The following is a 21,023-nucleotide window of genomic DNA, read 5'->3' on the forward strand; positions in this document are numbered from 1 at the left end:
TGATACCTTAAAACGTTGCTGGGAGGATTAAAAAAGTTAATTATTTAATACTCTTCTCTCTCCCCTTGCCAGGCCAAATCTCTTCTCTTGTAGATCAATTACCTAGGGAATTTTGTCTCAGGATTAGGTTTTTGGAATCTCTTGCACCCAGTTAGCTCTTTCCTGTTTCCCTCTCCTGTTTTTGTCCCCTTTACAGTAGATCTTGATGGCTCAATTAAAACTAGAGAACAGGGACTTCCCTGGTGGCACAGTGGATAAGCCTGCACTCCCAATGCAGGGGGCCTGGGTTCAATCCCTGGTCAGGGAACTAGATCTCTCATGCATGCCGCAAATAAGGAGCCTGTGTGCTGTAACTAAGGAGGATGTGAGCCGCAACTAAGATCTGGTGCAACCAAATAAATATTAAAAAACCCCAAAAAACTAGAGAACAAATCATTAGCAAGTAGAAAACATTTCTTCCTTGTTCTCTTAGGAAAAGAGATTGTCCTGAGGTGAGGAGATTCATCTGCAAAACTGCACAGGCCTTTTTTTTTTTTTTAACATATACATGTTATCTATTCTCTTTCAAATTCTTTTCACATTTAGGTTGTTATATAATATTGAGCAGAGTTCCCTGTGCTATACAGTAGGTCCTTGTTGGTTATCCATTTTAAATATAGCAGTGTGTACATGTCAATCCCAAACTCCCTAGCTATCCCTCCCCCCCCTTCCCCCTGGTAACCATTAGTTTGGCCTCTAAGTCTTGCACAGGCCTTTTTTTTTTTTTTAAAAAAAAAACTTTGAAAAAGCAAAGGCTGAAAAAACAAAATGATTAAATTTCCATACCAGAATAGGTGAAATGTTTCTTTTCATTTTCTTTTAGATTTGTAAAGTGTCTGACCCAGAGTACCAGAAAAAACTTTGGTTCCCTTCCCTTCTTTTCAAGTTTACAAAGCTATAACTAAAGATTTTAGCAGTTAAGCAACTCTACAGTGAATTATCTGGTAGCTTCCAGTATAATAAATTATTCTTACCAACTAGATACTATGCTCACTTTCTTTTCTTACTTTACCTGTTTGGTTGTCAAAATTTAAACGTAGCATATTAAAACGATTATACCCTTTAAAAACTATGGACACTTTTCATTATTTTAAAATGTGTATGTAACTAAATAAAATAGAAAAATGTTTGCACACAGGGGTAAAATGGGACAAAAGCTTTTACTGAGGTTTCTCTACCCTTCTCCAACATTACCTTGTGTGGTTCAAGTACCATTTGTTATTTAGACTTGTCATTCCCAGTTGACTAGGAGATTTAACACTCTTTAGCCAATGTTTCAAATCTGAGGCAAATAAAACCTAGGTGGTTTATTCGTGGGCCTAGTACCAGGACCTGTGAAGGGAGTGTTCTTAAGGTAAGAGAGAGAAAACTCAGCTTATGTTGTTATCCACAAGTTTGAAATCAACATCCTTGGACATTCGACGTTTACCACACAATGGTAAGCGCCCAGATATCAAATGACCCTTTTTGGCGTCCAAGAGTCATAAAAGCCTCAAGCACTCCTGGAGTCTAGGCTGAATTTCTCCACTGGCTTGTTTGGGAACCCGTCTCTTCTAAGCGGTGTAGCATTAACTTGCTCTGCTGCCGGTTGGATGGCAGCTGGCCGGGCACTCTTCAGGGCGACTCCTTTCCAAGTGCATCCATCTCCACCCAAGCGCACTCTTCTCTCCCGCGGCGGTCTAGGACCATCAGGACCAATTTCGGGGTTTTCTTTCGCCTGTAAGACTTGGCAGAACGGGCTCTAAAAGAAAAGAAGGAGGCAGAGGAGGAGTAAGAAGTAACTGTACTGTTAAGAGTCATAATAAATGACAGTCCACCTGTGAGACGCGAAGACGAGCACCCAATTTTGCCGCGGAAGCCACAAGGACAGAAGTCCTCGGGCCAACCGCCGGCCTCGCCCCTCGGCTGCCCGCCCCGGTCACGGTTACGTGACGGGGGAGCGCCGCGCGCCGGCTGCGGCGCCGATTGGCCGGCGGCGGGAACGCGGGGTTTGATGGGAAGTTGGCTGAGCCCATTGCTCTGTCAGTGGCGGCTGCTGCCTGCTCCGGAGGCGGGCTGCGCTGTGGCGGCCGAAGCTGGCAGAGCTGGGCGCCAGCGCCGGGCTTTGCCCGCTTCTACTTGAAGGTAGAGGGGTCAAAATGAGGGCCGTTGGAAGGGTTCGGCAGAGGGGAGATGCACTGAGCTCTTCCCTGGGAAATACGCTTCGGGTTCCCCCGCTTGCCTCTCCCGGGCGCCTCCGCCCCATGCCGAGTGGCCTACGAGCTCTGCGGCGGCGGCTAGTTGAGCTGCTGCCCGGCTACGTGCTGATCCTGTCTCGCCCTCTGATCCCCTTGGTTTCCCAGCACAGTGGCAGGGATGGCTCTGGAGTGCTGGAGACCCCTTTCTGTTTCTAGAGGGGAGTTGGTTCCCCAGCCTTTTCTCGGAGATTCGGGGCGGGGAAGGGGGGCAGTGACTGGGTTGAGCTGAGCATCGTCTCTTTGGCCCACCTCCCTGTTCGGTCGAAGGGTCAGAAAGTCCTGCACTAAGCCATCGCTTTGAGTGGGTTCTACCCTTGTCGTCTTTTGCTGAGTTGTGCGGAGGCGCCACGAGTTGGTGAGATCGGGAGGGACCGAAAACTGTCAGTGTCACGCTGCTCGGCCCAGGCATGTGGGCGTGGATTGTATGCTGCTTAGAGAAGCCTCTCTTGGACTGTAGTCCTTTTTTGAGCAATGGTGGGGTGGAGGGAAGGGCCAGATTGCGTGGGTGTCATAGGCATGGCAGAAGGAGAAGAGCAAATCTAAACTACATCATAGTTTTAATTCTTGAATACAGTGTAAGGGGATTGAGAGAGAGTTGGGATTGGTGCACGCAGTTTTGCTGATGGTGCCCTCACTCTACTAAGTAAAATTTGTGACTCACTGAATTTTCCATGTTCCGCTTTTCCCAGTAGGCTTCTGGTTTGTGGTGCCTAGTGTCGACTTTCTTCTCCTTTCTCAGTGGCCTGGGTGTCACCATTGACAAAATTGTCACCACACAAAATTCAACAGCAGTTGTGTGGATGTGAGTAAACTTGGTTTTAGGCATATGTTCAAACTGGCAGGGAATGCTAATCTCTTGTCTTCAACAGCCCCCGTAGTTTCATTTTAGGAGGACTAAGTTGATTTTCAACACATTTTTTTAAACATTTAAAATTAGAATTTCAAGTTTCTCCGTCATCTACTGGCATCAACCCATTGCTGTTAAAAACCTTAGTGTTTACATATTATTAACTTGAAAGAATAAAAAAAGGAAGAAATTATATGGCTTACAACAGGTATGATTTATAGGAGAAATCTTTACAATCAAATAGTCATTTTTTGGTAGTATTTAGTTCAGAATGAGCATTGACTTACCATGAAGACCAGAACTTAATCATTGTATAATAAAAGTGCTTTTAGAGATGTACTTCTTTTCAGTAATTTTATTTTTGAGCAATAAATGTGGTAGTTTGGGATATTTCAGAATTGTCTTTTCTGTTAGGATATTTGAAAGTTAGAGTTATAGAACAAACTCTTTTAATCTCAAATTGAATTGTCCAGTGTGTTATAGAGGTACTGTTGATGGTGACAATAGTTTCTACTTAAGTTTGGAACTTGATAAACATAAAACTAAACTTCCTTTGCTGTTAAAGTTTATTTTAATGTAAGAGTCTTCAGAGTATTTTGTTTTATTTTTTATACTGGAGAAAATGAGAGCAATACAATTTCAGTTAAAATACAAACTAACTTTATTTTCCAATTTTAAAATTATGAAACAGTTTCTTTATAAGAAGTTAGAAAGAAATGTGTTCCATATGAGAAGTATTGCCGTACTACATGTGCTTTCTGGTAATAGTAGTAATAATGTCTATAATTTATTATACACTTATTTCATTACCAAGTGATATATAATTTCATTTAACTCATGCAACAATTCTGTGAAGTGTAGATGTAGATATTTTCACCGCTTTACAAATGCTGAACTGAGGCTTAGAGAGTTTAGTTTATACAAGATCACGTAGCTAGTATGTGGTTGAGTCATATTTTGAATCAAGACCTTTTTTATTCCATTATTTCAATATGACTTGAAGTAAGCTCAAAATTTAAGAATAACACATCCCAAGATTTCAAATTCTGACACCTAAACCTGAGTGTGAATAGCAGTTAATAGAAAACATTCAAATAATATGGTGGGTGTTATTATTTAGTGAAAAACACATTAGATGCACCCAGCTCTTAAGGTCATGTCAGGTCCCATAGTGATAGCAGAGTGGAAAGAGACTCTTTATACACGTTCACGGAAGATTTCTTGGAACAGGCCACTTGAGATTGAACATCTGTCCACTCAAGAGCAAGCAAATTGATTTATGCTTCAGAAAGAAATGCTAGTTATTTGATTCCCATGTATTTTCCATGTGTTGAAAGGAAGCAGAGATGGACTAGAAAAGGGCAGCAACCACAGCAGTAAAAACAACCATTTGTATCGAGAAATTAGCATGTGTCAGGCACTGTTGTAAGTACTTTAGAATACATTATGTTGTTTAAGCTTTTCAACATTTGAGAGGGTTCTTAACTATCGCTCTTTTGCAGATGAAGATAATGAGTAACTGAGAGGTTAATTTATTTATTTGCCCAAGGTTTCATAGTAATGGGCCACAGGAATTGGAGTTAAGATGTTCAGGTGGCAAGGAGGGAAAAAGTGTTTGGAAATAGAAGAGGTATGAAATTAAAGTTGTAGAGAAATAGTTGATTTATTTAATTTTGTTATGCTTTCGTATCTGTTGGAAAGTACTACTTATACATGTGTATTATAGTAAATCAGGCGTCCCTAACAAATACCAGAATTTGATAGAAAAAAAGTTGGGACAATGAGGGTTGATTGGCTTTTTGATTATGAACCTGAAAGGATGAATATGGCATTTAATGACTATTACCATAGTGTGTTGTTCTAGAGGACAAATTTAGAAGCACAGTTCTCTGCTGCAGGGATCTTATGTAATTTGTTTCATTAACATCAAAACAATTCTCCAAGCAAATAATTGATGTCAAAGTTGGTATTAATTGTAATATTATGCATACATTTCATATTACATGAATTTTAAAAGTGACGTGCAGTAAACAAGTAGAGGCAGTACTTGCAGACTTCTAGCACCAGTTCTGCCCCTAGCTGGACCTGCATGATTTTGGCATGTCATTTAGCTTCTCTTCCATGCAGATTTAAGCATTCAGATTTAAGCAAATGAAGGAATTGGGCTACATGATAAACTGTACTAACCCTGTGTCTTATGTTTATGACTTTCCACTTCAGTAGCTCTGTTTACCAGCTATTTGAGAATGTCTGAGGTGCTTTTATATGTTTTATATATAAATATTCCAATCTAATCTACAGAAAGACTTAATTTCTGATTTTGAGTTATTAGAAGTAACTTGTTGCTTTTTTTTGCCTTTTTTATTGAGCTGTAATTGATTTACAATATCATATAAGTTTCAGGTGTATAACATAGTGATTTACAATTTTTAAAGATTATACTCCATTTATAGTTATAAATGTTGGCTATATTCCCTGTGCTGTACAATATATCCTTGTAACTTATTTGTTTTATACATAGTAGTTTGTATCTCTTAAGCCACTACCGCTAACTTGTTGCTTTTTAAAAAATCAAAACTAAAATACTGGGTCTGGCTCTGTTACTTACTGTCTTTGGGAACTTAGCAAATTACTTCACTTCTGTAGACTCAGCTTTGCCATTTGTAAAATAGAGTGATGGTAGTATCTAAATGATAAAATTCATGAAAAGCATTTGTTTTAGGGCCTGCTAGAAGATTAAGTCCTTACCAAGTGTTTAAATGATATTATTGTTGTCATTACTTTCAAATATTAAAAATTCTGATTTGTGATAGCTATAAACTGTTTCAAACCAAAATGTGTAAGTCAGTTGTGTACAAAACACTGTGCTATACACCATACATAGTGGTGTATAGCACATGCATTCATCGTATACATGGGATAATGTATACTTTGAGAATATACAGGGCTTCCCTGGTGGTGCAGTGGTTGAGAGTCCGCCTGCCGATCAGGGGACACGGGTTCGTGCCCCGGTCCGGGAAGATCCCACATGCCGCGGAGCGGCTGGGCCCGTGGGCCATGGCCGCTGAGCCTGCGTGTCCGGAGCCTCTGCTCCGCAATGGGAGAGGCCACAACAGTGAGAGGCCCGCATACAGGAAAAAAAAAAAAAAGAAAATATACAAGTTAAGTGGTTCATCTGAATCTTCCCTTCCCAGCCACCTTTCTTGGTGATTTTTAGCATCTTAAGGTTTTAAGATCTATTTAATGTCTTAACTCAGAAATTTATACTTTTATTCATTAAAGTTCCTGGATTTCCTACAACCACACTTTAGAAATTTGAATACCGATTTACTATTGAAGGATTAATAATATTTAGATTGCAACTTAAATGTGGCTTATAACATTGATTACATTTATAAACTTCAGAAGTTTTCAGTACAGATTATAGGTATTTCTGTTGGTAAAAATCACTTTGTGTGTTTCATAATTAGACTTTTTGTTACTTCTCTAACCAAGAAAGTCAAGATAGGCATGCCTGATGCTAATTCCAACCTAAAAATAGTATTGCAGAGTGAATGTACTTACTTTGTACTGGCATTATTTTGTGATTACATTTATGAGTTTAAAAAAATGTAAGAATTATGGCCTAACTTTTTTTAGGTGGAAATGAAGCAGTTTTATACATTGGTAGTATATAACTGTAACCTGGTAAAACTATGTAAGTTTGAAAATATACTTTCACTATTTCAGTTTAAAAGAATTAAAAATTATATAACTATTGACTGGTAAATTGATTTAGGATATAATATGGCTGATACATTTTTATATGTATGGTAATATTTAATACATTTGAGAGTCATAGAAAAACAACTAAAAAAAGGGGATATGAGATACAGCTAGCTGACATGACAGTTTAACTTGAGGGACGTAGACACAATTTCAGAAAGAAATGTTTATTTGGGTGTTGAACGGTAGTGAACAGACCGGAAGTCTGAAGATAGAGTGGCTTTGGGTAATGTTTCTTCTGAGCTATTGGGTGAATCACTAAACTTCTTTCCGCTTAATTTTCTTGTCTGTAAAATGGTAATAATAAAGGCTATCCTGTGAAAAGTGGTAGTATTATTAACTTTAATATACAGAAAAGAAAATTATGGCTCAGAAACATTAAATGATATGCTCACTGTCACAGGTAACCTTATAACCCTTATTTTCTTACTCAAAATCCTGTTGGTTTTCTATTATTGTAAGGTGATATTATTCTAAACATTGTAGAGCACCCCTAATTCCAAATAACTAGTTTAGTTGGGAGACAGCTGAATGATAGAAATGTAGTACAGCAGAATTTTTCTTAGAAGAACAATATAGGGGACCTACTTTAAGGAACAGAAAATTGCAAAGTGGTATGAATATACACTTTTAAAACGCCTTGCTACTTAAAAAGTCTTTCCAGCTTTATTTTCACTTTTAAATATGTTTTGGCTTGGAAGAAGGAATTTTTAAAAGGTGGGCTGTCTGCAAGACTGTTTGAATTAAAATTCCACATAAGTGGAGTCCAAATAAATTAATATTTTATAGTATTTTTGGGTAGTATTGCAACATCTAAATTTTATAGTGAATATGCTGTATATTTAACTTAAATTTTAAAAATAATTGCTTTATTTCTAGCTGTGAATTCCTTTGGACAACTGATGATATTTATCATTGTGCCCAGTTTCTACAAATAAAAAAATGGGTGGATTATTTTCTCGATGGAGGGTAAGTTACTTTTCTTTACAGCCAGTTCTTAGTCTAATATAAAAGTGTCACATAAAGCTATTTGTAAGGGTCTCCTTTGTGGTGTAGACTTGAGTAGTGGTTTAATATTATCCCTAACTCTATTTAATTTTTTTTCTTTCTTCTCTTATGGGTTATTTTTTTATTTGGACTTTAATGGTTCTACTTGCTATATAGGTGTCTGATGTCTCTGTTTAACAGAATTATTTCACGTTGACCTATGAATTATTTTTATTTCTCTGTTTATACATTTGTGTACAAATGGTTATCTTTTCTTGTTTTCATACTGCCTAAATTTCAATCTTACTTGAAAGATAGTTGAAATTAAGTATTCTATACAATATTTATGTTTTTATAGGCTATATCTTTTTGCTTAAAGCTTGTCACAAATATTTACTAAAGTCACACTAGGTATACTTTTAGGAATTAATAGGTTAAACAAAATTAAAAATATAGTTTGATTTTATTGGCTAAGTCTTTAGAGGAAGTATCTCAAATTTAGAGCTGTAAAATATAAAATATTCTGGTCAATGCTCTTCTCTAATATAAGAGGAGGTAATGTAGTCTAGGACAACTACTTTGCTTATTTTTTGACTCCTTTTTACCATAACAATGGAGTCTAGCAATACTTGGTACACAATTTAGTTTTTGACCTATTGCTGGAGATGCTTTGTTTTGGATTGGCATTACATTGACACCCTCCACCCCCCTTTAAAACCTTATTAAAGTTCTGCCTGAGAATCAAATTTATCTATTCTTCCTTTGTCTTTCTTGTTAGGTTGAACCATATGAAACTGCCAGTTTTGACTACATAAACAACAATTGCATATGGTTCAACCTAATATTAACAACTCCTGTTGGCCCTACAATGAATTGATAATCACTACCCTCTTAGATGGTTGAGTATATAATTGGTAATTACTTTTTTCAAATGTTGTATGAGGCATTTTGGCTGGTTTTTATTCTAGGTGATATAAAAAATATCTTTGACAAACAAGCTCTGCAATAGTGAAGTATTCTTAGATGCCCTTTAAAAATCTGATATTCAGAAAAGTACTTTAGGAATTCAGAATGAAGGTAGCCTATTGATTTTCGACCTCCAGAGTCCTAAGTGAACTTTTAGCAATAGTAAATCAGACCATATTTAGTCTTGAATTTTTAAATAGAATTTATAATTATAATAATTTAATAGAATTAATAATTTATAATAACTTAATAGAATTCTTTTGAATAATCATATCTAAGAAAATTTTTCTTGGAGGAAAATTTAAACAGATTTTCTCTTAGTAAAAGTATGTTTTATTGGGGTTGGTTAAGGATGGTAAAAATTGAGCTATCAGAGTTGAAAGTACTTCTAGGACTAAAAATTTAAGTTAAGTAGGTACATCTTATTTCTTTAGTCTTGTGTAATTTTGTTTATAGTTATAATTTTTATTTAAGTCTAAATCTCATTTGTAAAAAGACAGGAATACATATTGCTTAATAACATTGAAAAAACTTAATTTTGGATTAAAATGTTCTTGTATGATTATATAAGTCAAAGTGTTTCTGAGTTAGCGATAACAGGTTTTAATGCTGTCTCTTATTTCTGTTTCTATAACAGACAAAACCTTCAACTGTAGAGGTTCTGGAAAATATAGATAAGGTATGTTCTTTGGCTCTGGGGTGTTTTAATTCATTTTAGGTGTTACATAAATATTATTTGAGTACATATTACTTTGGAGACTAGATCTGGTATGGGAATTTAGAAGTGATAATAGAGTAAGCCTGAGAACTTCAATGTTAAAATCCAAAGTCTATCAGTGACCTAAGAAGTCTGTGTCAGGTAATAGTGAATGTTAGAATGAAATTTGATCTACAGCATGGTGTAAATCAATGTTACAGATAGGACAAAGTAGATTATAAAATAGTCTGCAACTATTTGTATCAGTTTGCAAACTTCACAGCTTTTTATACTTTCTATCATAAAAAAATGGTTATTCTTTGAGAATATTGAGAGTGATGAATGGATTGAAAGAATCTAGTGTGGGTCACTGTTTCAATTTTTATTAATTCTTTTTATAGTCAGAGTTTTTTTTTTAGGCCTTATACAGGGAGAATTATTACTTGTTTGACTTAACAAAGACTATTGATGCCAATTTTATACCTCTGATCTTTGCTAATTTGATAGGTTATCAAACATTATTTTTAAATATCTTAATTTTTAATTTAAAAAAGATTTGTCAAATCATAATAGACATTTTTCATATGTTTTAACTTCATTTTTAATTTTCTTTTTCATATTATGTTCTGTTTAAAATATTAAGGTATTATGTTTCATTGAATTTTTAAGAGTTCTTTATAACCTCTCATGTAAAATTATTTTTACCATTTTAATTTCTTTATGAATTTGATTTAATAATACATAATAACTTTCTCTTCACAGGAAATTCAAGCATTGGAAGAATTTAGGGAAAAAAATCAGAGATTACAAAAATTATGGGTTGGAAGATTAATTCTCTACTCTTCAATTCTCTATCTGTTTACATGTTTAATTGTATACTTATGGTACCTTCCCGATGAATTTACAGCAAGACTTGCCATGACACTCCCATTTTTTGCTTTCCCATTAATGTAAGTAAAATGTTCTTTTTGTTGACTTTTCCTCTTCCTGACTAGATAGTTTTAATATAGTCAGTTTCTTTTTATTATGAAATAATAATGTTGCAGAGTGAATAAATTTGCATTTTTTGCAGTTTGAAAACTGTTTCTTTAAAAAGTAGAACAATTGTTTTAAACCTTTATTTATAATCCAACATACTTGAAGAATATGACCCAGTGACATTAGTAATAATGGCTCTGTACGGTAATCTTTTGTGATTCTCTAACACATGTTCATGCTCCCTAGGAGTATTGGGCATGGAGTAGGCATTTCAGATTGTGGGTAGTGGCAAGTGAGGAAGGACTTGTAAAACAAAAAGAACATCTGCCCCATGTTGAATGTATTCCATTCATCCCACCCTTCCCCTCTTTTTAGTAACTGCTATAAAGCAATTGACCCTTACTACAGAAATATTTTGTAATACAGCACTTTACGGGAGGTGTGAATTGAGATTAGAATGATTGCGAATTTTGAGAGAAAGTTGAATGAAAAATTTGTTCATTCAATCAACAAACATTTATAGGTACCAATTGTGTGCATGTTGGATTATAATGGTGTATGGTACACAAAAATACAGAACCTTTGACTGTAGATCTTAGACTGCATACATGAAATTAAGTAATAAGTATAATGAATATTATAATGGGTCCTTAACACAGTCTGGAGTGGACATGGGAGTCAGGGAAGGGCCTTTGTATTCTTTACTACTGTTGCCACAAATTTAGTGACTTAACACCCATTTATTATATCACAGGTGTGTAGGTCAGAAGTCCAGGTAGTTTGACTGGGTTTTTTGCTTAGGGTCTTGCAGGCTTAAATCATAGTTATTAGCTGGCCTGGAGTCTCTGGGGGCGGAGAATCTGCTTCCAGGCTCAAACAGGGTGTTGGCTGACTTCTGCTGTATCTCTCTGATTTCCTATTTTGCCCTTGGCTGAGAGAAACCTCTGTTTTTAAGGGCTTAACTGATGGTATTAGACCCACCAGGATAATCTAGGTTAATCTGCCTATCTTAAAATCAACTGAGTAGTAATTATATCTGCAAAGTCCCTCCATAGTAGTACCTAGATTACTGTTTGATAATATAACCAGAGAATGGAAATCTTGGGGAGAGAGAGGGGGATATCTTTAGAATTCTGCCTACCACAGTCTTCCTGAGGAAGTGGTTTTTGAGTTTGAGACCTGAAGGATGAGTTATATGTAGCAAGGGTGGTGTGACATGGTAGGTAGTGTTTTAGGCAGAAGGAAGAGCATATTTGAAGACTCTGAAGGAGGATAGAGCATGGTAGGTTTAAAGAATTGAAAGAAGACCAAAGACTGGATTATGGAGAAAAGTCTGGATAGTTAGACGAAGGATATTTCTTGTGGGCCTTATAGTCCATGATAAGGATTTTAGGTTTTAATCTAAGAATAGTGGGAAGCCACTGAAGATTTTTAAGGAGTATGACATGATCATATCATTATCTTGAAGATACCACTGAGGCTACAGCATGGAGAATAAATTAGAGGGGAGTAAGAATGGATCCGGAGCAGCAAGTTAGAAGGTTATTGTAGTTGTCTAGGGGAGAAACGATTGATGGTGATTTGCACTTGAGTGGTGGTAGCAGCATTGAAGAGAAACAGATGGGCTGAATGAAGTGGATGGGTTGAAGAGATTTAAGAGGTAGAATTGAGGTAATATGGAGAGGCTCTTGGTGATTGGTTAAATGTGGGGTGAAGAGGAAGAATTGCGTCAAGGATAAAATTCAAGTTCATGGCTTGGGAAATTTGGTTGATGGTAGCATCATTCATCTAAATAGGGAACAACATGAGGAGGAGCAGGTAGTTGACCCACTGAGACCAAAATACCTATGGTCTATCCAGATAGAGCTGCCAAGTGGGATGGTTAAGTATGACTGAAGCTCAGGAGAGAAATTGGAATGGGAGATATAAATTTAGGATTTGGCAGCTTATAAATATTAGTCAAAGCCATCATCTGTTCATTCAGTAAATATTTGGTACCTGCAATGTGTTAGGTTTTGGGCTAGCCTGTTGTGATTGAGAAAGTAGGGAGCTTACATTCAGTTGGGATTGGACAGACAAAAAACGAGACAAGTAAACAAACATAGTTAATTTAGAGAGAGATAAGTGCAATGAAGAAAATAAACAGGTGATGTGATAGAGAAGAATAGGATGCTTTAGGATGGTCCTGGAAGGCCTCTTTTGAGGAGGTATTTGAATTGAGAACTAAAGTATGAGAAAGAACCAGTATGGAAAGAGTTGGAATATATGGAAGAGTATTTATATATACAGTGTGTAATAGCACATATATCCATAGAGAGATATAGGAAAGGATTATCCTCAAAATAATAATGGTAATTTTCTCAGGTGTTGGAATTTTAAGTAGTCGTTTCTTTCCACATGCTTTTTTTTGGTATTGTTAGAATTTTTTCCATCAGTGTGTTCTTCAAATTAAAAAAAAAAAATTCCAAGAAGAAAGAACGGAAAATGCAAAGTCTGTGAAGTAGGAGAGAGCGTGACTTACACGAGGGTCAAAAACATAGGTATATCTGGAGTGTGTGATGGAGAGGAAGAGTGATGCAAGGTGAGCTTGCACAATCTAGGTCATGGAGGGTCACAGAGAGGAGTCTGAATTTTATTTTGGGTGAAATGGAAAGAGTGTAAAGGTTTTAGTAGAAGAATGGCATGATGAGATCTAAGAAGATCATGTGTGATGTTTTATGGAGATGGAGTAAGAGGAGGACAAGAATAGAAACCGGGAGATCAGCTAGGAGGCTGTTGTAGAAGTTTAATAAAAAATGAAGACGGATTGGACTGCCCAGTGGCAGAAGAGATGAACAGATGATTTGGAAATATTTTGGAAGTAAAACTGAGACAACTTGATGGGAGGAAATGGAAGGTAAGGGAAAAGCAGGAATCAGGGTGATGCTTAGGTTTTTTGGTTTGACATTGGTGGGTGGGGTAGGATCTTTTTCATTGGGACTACTATAGTAAACATTTTTGGTTTAGTCTTTAGGAACTCCTGGTGCTGATACAATTTTAACTTTGTATGTAGGTTAAGAGCCAAAAATCAAGTACATGCATATTACAAAATAATTGTCTCTGCCATTTAAAAAATGTTTCTTCTCTTTTGAAATCTTTTGGAATGCTTCTTATCCCAGGTGTAGTCTCAGATTTCATAATGCAGAGCCCCTTTCCCTTGTTAACCTTCTTTTTTTTTTTTATGAAAAGAAGGGAGAAAAATTTAGAAAGGGAATAAGTGTGAGATGTTTAGTTGATTTAAATGTCTTTAAATACTTAAAAAAACTCCATTTGACATCCATTTCCATATAAAAATTGATTTTCTGATTATAGAAGATTTTAATCTAGTTGTAAAAGAATACCTGACAGGGAACTCTCTGTGCTAATTCTAATGCCTAAGCACAGATTGTGATTGGCTATTGTGACTCAGAAGATTTTGTTTGTTTTTTTGCACATAAATCATATACTAATTGTTTTTAAAAGTATAAAAAACTGGGGCTTCCCTGGTGGCGCAGTGGTTGAGAGTCCGCCTGCCGATGCAGGGTACACGGGTTCGTGCCCTGGTCCGGGAAGATCCCACATGCCGCGGAGCGGCTGGGCCCGTGAGCCATGGCCGCTGAGCCTGCGCGTCCGGAGCCTGTGCTCCGCAACGGGAGAGGCCACAGCAGTGAGAGGCCCGTGTACCGCAAAAAAAAAAAAAAAGTAAAAAAACTTAGTTTCTTTAAAAATGTTTTTTATTTCTTCAGTTTGATCTTTCCACTCTTTTGAGTGTGAAGCTTTGTTATCCTTACTGTGTCCTTCTGCCTGTTCTGCATCACCTGCATCTAGTATTTCTTGGCTTGTTAAGCTTCAGAGCCATTTCTCACTTTGTCTCATTCACATCTGTGACCTGGTTCTCAACTGCTGCAGTTTCTATTTCAGTGAGCTGTTGTTCACTTTTGGAAGCATAGACCAGTTATCCAACAAAGAATAGAATTGTCCTTCTGATTGATGACAATCAAAAAAGCATGAAATAGAATACAACAACATGAGAGTGGATGTTGTGGTGAACAGAAAGAAGACTTAACACAGGACATTGCCTTTTGTGTGTAATATGAGCTCTCGCTCAAGCTTACCCCTGGACCTTTTTTCTTTGGAAACAAAGTTTTGATGTCTAGACCAGGGTTTGCTTAAAGAAATGGAGGCAGAAGGAGCAAGAAAAGGTATTGCTTTACTCATCACTGTCTACATTAATTATAAAGTTTAGAAATCTACCTGACAATGACAAAAAGCGACTGTTGTCTCTGCATTCCCAGTTTCCCAAATGCTTTTACTGGCAGAGAGGTCATGGATTCAGGACTGAGCATATATTGCCTAATCATAACTATTCCCAAATTATCTTTTTTGGTAGAATATCAATACCTGAGAAGATTTGAGATTTTATTTTGTCTTCTTTTTAGGATGTAATAGGGAGGAACTTGGTGAGATTCCAGTCTATTGGTTTTCTGCTTTTCAGATTTGATAATATATTTATATCTCTCTGATCTTTTCAGCTGTTACTGAAACTGAAATTATGGTGAACTGATTTCATAGGAATTATTAAGATTGTGCTCCATAGTGAGGGAAGGTTTGGTTTACATTAAATTTTTGTATTTCTGCATTATGCTGGCAGATAGGCATTATCTTGGGAGTTGGCTCATTTTCTAAGAAGGAACAACCATAGACTTTGTCTCTACCCTTAACTGACTCTGCAAGCAATCTTACAAACTTTTATTCCTGGATACCTTATTCTTACAAATAATAACTTTCTAGAAATTCCATTCTCTATAAGGTCATTTCAGAGACCAATTAGCATAAAATGTTAACCTTCCCAGAGGGTTTGGCCATATTTTCTTTCCGTGTGTATGTGTGTTTTCCTCTTAAAATGAAATTTGAGGGGAAAAAATTTAAGCAAAGGAACTGAGGAAGGTGGTTTTGTCTCCTGTATCCTTCCTCCTGTTTTTTGTTTTCTTGCTTTTCTACTTGAATTGAAAGCCGTTTGAGGTTAGAGCTTTGACTTTATACAATTTTTTTTTTTTTTCTGCACTACGCAGCATGTGGGATCTTAGTTCCCAACCAGGGATTGAACCTGGGCCCCCTTCATTGGAAGGCAGAGTCTTAACCACTGGACTGTCAGGGAATGCCTCCTTCCCACTTCCCCTCCTCCCAACCAGTTTGTGGTATATATTTCCTCAATCCAGCTAGGCAGCTAACAGACATAATTTGTAGCCTTTTCAGGAAAGTTAAAAGTTTGTTTCATGGCACTCTTATAAATACAAAGTATCTCCCATCAACTATAGTTGGCTCTTAAAGGAGAAGATATCTGAACATCTCTTGATATTTACTCAAGGGGAATATTTACTCTTAGTTTTTGTAGGTAAGAAAATCATTTTGCAAGCATCCCTTTTATAATATTCATATTAAAATATAGATATTCACTTGATATAATTCTGTACTTAAAAAATTATGTACTGAGACATAATTAAGAGACAAATCCTATTCTTGGATGGGAAGACAAATCCTATTCTGAGATGAGTTCTCCCTAAATTAATCTAAAAATGTGTGATCACAATAAAAATACTAACAATACTTTAAAAATCTTGGCACACTTATTCCATAATTTTTAATGGAAAAATAAGCACATAAGAATAGTCTTGAAAAGTCTAAAAAAGGAGCGGAATGAGAAGCAGAGGTCTACCAGGCATCAAATGCATTGTAAAACTTCATTAATTAAAAGTTTGATAGTGTCTAAATAGAGACACAGACCAAAGGAAGAGATACAAGAATCCAGAAATAAATCCCAAAAGGAATTTTTATTATATATGGTTTTTATGTATGATAAAGATAGCATTTCAAATCATTGGGGGAAAACAGTATTGAGTTATATCTCTCCTCCACCCAAATAATAAAAATAAATACATAAAGCTTGTTCCTTATACCAAAATAAATCATTGTTACTTGTCTAAATGTGATGGTAATTCTCCCTAAAGCCTTTGATAGTTAAATAAACTGACAAAATTGTCAACATAGTTATAAATATTGAGACCTGTAATCTTTTCATTTTTAGCTTTATATGTTGTTAAGTCTCATCTTAGAAACATTTCAATAAATTGGATTGGGCTTGTATAGTTGTTGGAAAGAAAGCACTTAAATTTGGCAGAAAGGACGAAATAAGTAAAAATTCCTTTTTATATGAAGGTTGGTGAAAAATCATCAGAGGTTTATGGAATGTTAATCTTTTAGTAAAAGTGAGGAAGGTTTTATTATATTGATTGAGTTTTAGGTATTCTGCTACATTTTAACTTTTAGCATTTTTAACTTTAGTACAGTAAAAACACTTAGTATTAAGGATTTAAAATGTTTACTGAATCTAAAGTATGATTCTGTTTTATTGAGGCTCCAGTTATTCCTGTTAGAACACCTTTATAATTTTATAGTGCAAGTCACTGGATAATATTTAACAGAAATTCATGCTGTACTTACATTTCACATAGCATCAGTTTCATTCAGAAAAGAACAACAGGAATGATTACATGAATGTGAGTTAGGGTATTTAGTATGTCTTAGAACTGATAGTATGTATGAACTTATCGATTTTCTATACTAATTTTGTATTCAACTATGATAATTGTCTTATTGTTTCTAGTAAGTTTTTTTTTTTTTTTTTTTTTTTTTTGCTGCATCCCACAGGTTTTGGGTCGTTGTGTCTCCATTGTCGTTTGTTTCTAGGTATTTTTTTTTTTTTTTTTACATCTTTATTGGGGTATAATTGCTTTACAATGGTGTGTTAGTTTCTGCTTTATAACAAAGTGAATCAGTCATACATAAACATATGTTCCCATATGTCTTCCCTGTTGCGTCTCCCTCCCTCCCACCCTCCCCATCCCACCCCTCCAGGCTGTCACAAAGCACCGAGCCAATATCCCTGTGCCATGCGGCTGCTTCCCACTAGCTATCTACCTTACTGCGTTTGTTAGTGTGTATATGCCCATGACTCTCTCTCGCCCTGTCACAGCTCACCCTTCCCCCTCCCCATAACCTCAAGTCCGTTCTCTAAGAGGTCTGCGTCTTTATTCCTGCTTTACCCCTAGGTTTTTCATGACATTTTTTTTTCTTAAATTCCATATATATGTGTTAGCATACGGTATTTGTCTCTCTCTTTCTGACTTACTTCACTCTGTATGACAGACTCTAGGTCTATCCACCTCATTACAAATAGCTCAATTTCGTTTCTTTTTATGGCTGAGTAATATTCCATTGTATATATGTGCCACATCTTCTTTATCCATTCATCCGATGACGGGCACTTAGGTTGTTTCCATCTCCGGGCTATTGTAAATAGAGCTGCAATGAACATTTTGGTACATGTCTCTTTTTGAATTATGGTTTTCTCAGGGTATATGCCCAGTAGTGGGATTGCTGGGTCATATGGTAGTTCTATTTGTAGCTTTTTAAGGAACCTCCATACTGTTCTCCACAGTGGCTGTATCAATTTACATTCCCACCAACAGTGTAAGAGGGTTCCCTTTTCTCCACACCCTCTCCAGCATTTATTGTTTCTAGATTTTTTGATGATGGCCATTCTGACTGGTGTGAGATGATATCTCATTGTAGTTTTGATTTGAATTTCTCTAATGATTAGTGATGTTGAGCATTCTTTCATGTGTTTGTTGGCAGTCTGTATATCTTCTTTGGAGAAATGTCTATTTAGGTCTTCTGCCCATTTTTGGATTGGGTTGTTTGTTTTCTTGTTATTGAGCTGCATGAGCTGCTTGTAAATTTTGAAAATTAATCCTTTGTCGGTTGCTTCATTTGCAAATATTTTCTCCCATTCTGAGGGTTGTCTTTTGGTCTTGTTTATGGTTTCCTTTGCTGTGCAAAAGCTTTGAAGTTTCATTAGGTCCCATTTGTTTATTTTTGTTTTTATTCCCATTACTCTAGGAGGTGGGTCAGAAAGGATCTTGCTTTGATTTATGTCATAGAGTGTTCTGCCTATGTTTTCCTCTAAGAGTTTGATAGTTTCTGGCCTTACATTTAGGTCTTTAATCCATTTTGAGCTTATTTTTGTGTATGGTGTTAGGGAGTGATCTAATCTCATACTTTTACATGTACCTGTCCAGTTTTCCCAGCACCACTTATTGAAGAGGCTGTCCTTTCTCCATTGTACATTACTGCCACCTTTATCAAAGATAAGGTGTCCATATGTGCATGGGTTTATCTCTGGGCTTTCTATCCTGTTCCATTGATCTATCTTTCTGTTTTTGTGCCAGTACCATACCGTCTTGATGACTGTAGCTTTGTAGTATAGTCTGAAGTCAGGGAGCCTGATTCCTCCAGTTCCTTCTTTCGTTCTCAAGATTGCTTTGGCTATTCGGGGTCTTTTGTGTTTCCATACAAATTGTGAAATTTTTTGTTCTAGTTCTGTGAAAAATGCCAGTGGTAGTTTGATAGGGATTGCATTGAATCTATAGATTGCTTTGGGTAGTAGAGTCATTTTCACAATGTTGATTCTTCCAATCCAAGAACATGGTATATCTCTCCATCTATTTATATCATCTTTAATTTCTTTCATCAGTGTCTTATAATTTTCTGCATACAGGTCTTTTGTCTCCTTAGGTAGGTTTATTCCTAGATATTTTATTCTTTTTGTTGCAATGGTAAATGGGAGTGTTTTCTTGATTTCACTTTCAGATTTTTCATCATTAGTATATAGGAATGCCAGAGATTTCTGTGCATTAATTTTGTATCCTGCCACTTTACCAAATTCATTGATTAGCTCTAGTAGTTTTCTGGTAGCATCTTTAGGGTTCTCTATGTATAGGATCATGTCATCTGCAAACAGTGACAGCTTTACTTCTTCTTTTCCAATTTGGATTCCTTTTATTTCCTTTTCTTCTCTGATTGCTGTGGCTAAAACTTCCAAAACAATGTTGAATAATAGTGGTGAGAGTGGGCAACCTTGTCTTGTTCCTGATCTTAGTGGAAATGCTTTCAGTTTTTCACCATTGAGGATGATGTTTGCTGTGGGCTTGTCATATATGGCCTTTATTATGTTGAGGAAAGTTCCCTCTATGCCTACTTTCTGCAGGGTTTTTATCATAAATGGGTGTTGAATTTTGTCAAAAGCTTTCTCTGCATCTATTGAGATGATCATATGGTTTTTCTCCTTCAATTTGTTAATATGGTTTATCACATTGATAGATTTGCGTATATTGAAGAATCCTTGCATTCCTGGAATAAACCCCACTTGATCATGGTGTATGATCCTTTTAATGTGCTGTTGGATTCTGTTTGCTAGTATTTTGTTGAGGATTTTTGCATCTATGTTCATCAGTGATATTGGCCTGTAGTTTTCTTTCTTTGTGACATCCTTGTCTGGTTTTGGTATCAAGGTGATGGTGGCCTCGTAGAAGGAGTTAGGGAGTGGTCCTCCCTCTGCTATATTTTGGAAGAGTTTGAGAAGGATAGGTGTTAGCTCTTCTCTAAATGTTTGATAGAATTTGCCTGTGAAGCCATCTGGTCCTGGGCTTTTCTTTGTTGGAAGATTTTTAATCACAGTTTCAATTTCAGTGCTTGTGATTGGTCTGTTCATATTTTCTATTTCTTCCTGATTCAGTCTTGGCAGGTTGTGCATTTCTAAGAATTTGTCCATTTCTTCCAGATTGTCCATTTTATTGGCATAGAGTTGCTTGTAGTAATCTCTCATGATCTCTTTTATCTCTGCAGTGTCAGTTGTTACCTCTCCTTTTTCATTTCTAATTCTATTGATTTGAGTCTTCTCCCTTTTTTCCTTGATGAGTCTGGCTAGTGGTTTATCTATTTTGTTTATCTTCTCAAAGAACCAGCTTTTAGTTTTATTGATCTTTGCTATTGTTTCCTTCATTTCTTTTTCATTTATTTCTGATCTGATTTTTATGATTTCTTTCCTTCTGCTAGCTTTGGGGTTTTTTTGTTCTTCTTTCTCTAATTGCTTGAGGTGCAAGGTTAGGTTGTTTATTCGAGATGTTTCCTGCTTCTTAAGGTGGGCTTGTATTGCTATAAACTTCCCCCTTAGAACTGCTTTTGCTGCATCCCACAGGTTTTGGGTCGTTGTATCTCCATTGTCATTTGTTTCTAGGTATTTTTTGATTTCCTCTTTGATTTCTTCAGTGATCTCTTCATTATTAAGTAGTGTATTGTTTAGCCTCCATGTGTTTGTATTTTTTACAGATCTTTTCCTGTAATTGATATCTAGTCTCATGGCGTTGTGGTCAGAAAAGATACTTGATACAATTTCAATTTTCTTAAATTTACCAAGGCTTGATTTGTGACCTAAGATATGATCTATCCTGGAGAATGTTCCATGAGCACTTGAGAAAAATGTGTATTCTGTTGTTTTTGGATGGAGTGTCCTATAAATATCAATTAAGTCCATCTTGTTTAATGTATCATTTAAAGCTTGTGTTTCCTTATTTATTTTCATTTTGGATGA

The 21,023-nt window shown here is 36.1% G+C and overlaps 1 protein-coding gene across 2 annotated transcripts in view; it reads left to right on the top strand.

The window, feature by feature from the left end:
- The first annotated feature begins 2,050 nt into the window (after window positions 1-2,050).
- LNPK (lunapark, ER junction formation factor) overlaps window positions 2,051-21,023 on the top strand; it is an 89,937-nt gene continuing 70,964 nt past the window's right edge. For both annotated transcript variants that reach the window (XM_060152596.1, XM_060152597.1), the window contains exons 1-4: window positions 2,051-2,163; window positions 7,768-7,857; window positions 9,479-9,520; window positions 10,301-10,488. In XM_060152596.1, the coding sequence (XP_060008579.1) occupies window positions 7,831-7,857; window positions 9,479-9,520; window positions 10,301-10,488 (257 nt within the window). In that variant the 5' untranslated portion in view covers window positions 2,051-2,163; window positions 7,768-7,830. The remainder of the gene's footprint in view (window positions 2,164-7,767; window positions 7,858-9,478; window positions 9,521-10,300; window positions 10,489-21,023) is intronic.

This window comes from Lagenorhynchus albirostris, chromosome 6, assembly GCF_949774975.1.
Source record: "Lagenorhynchus albirostris chromosome 6, mLagAlb1.1, whole genome shotgun sequence".
Classification (NCBI taxonomy): Eukaryota; Metazoa; Chordata; class Mammalia; order Artiodactyla; family Delphinidae; genus Lagenorhynchus; species Lagenorhynchus albirostris.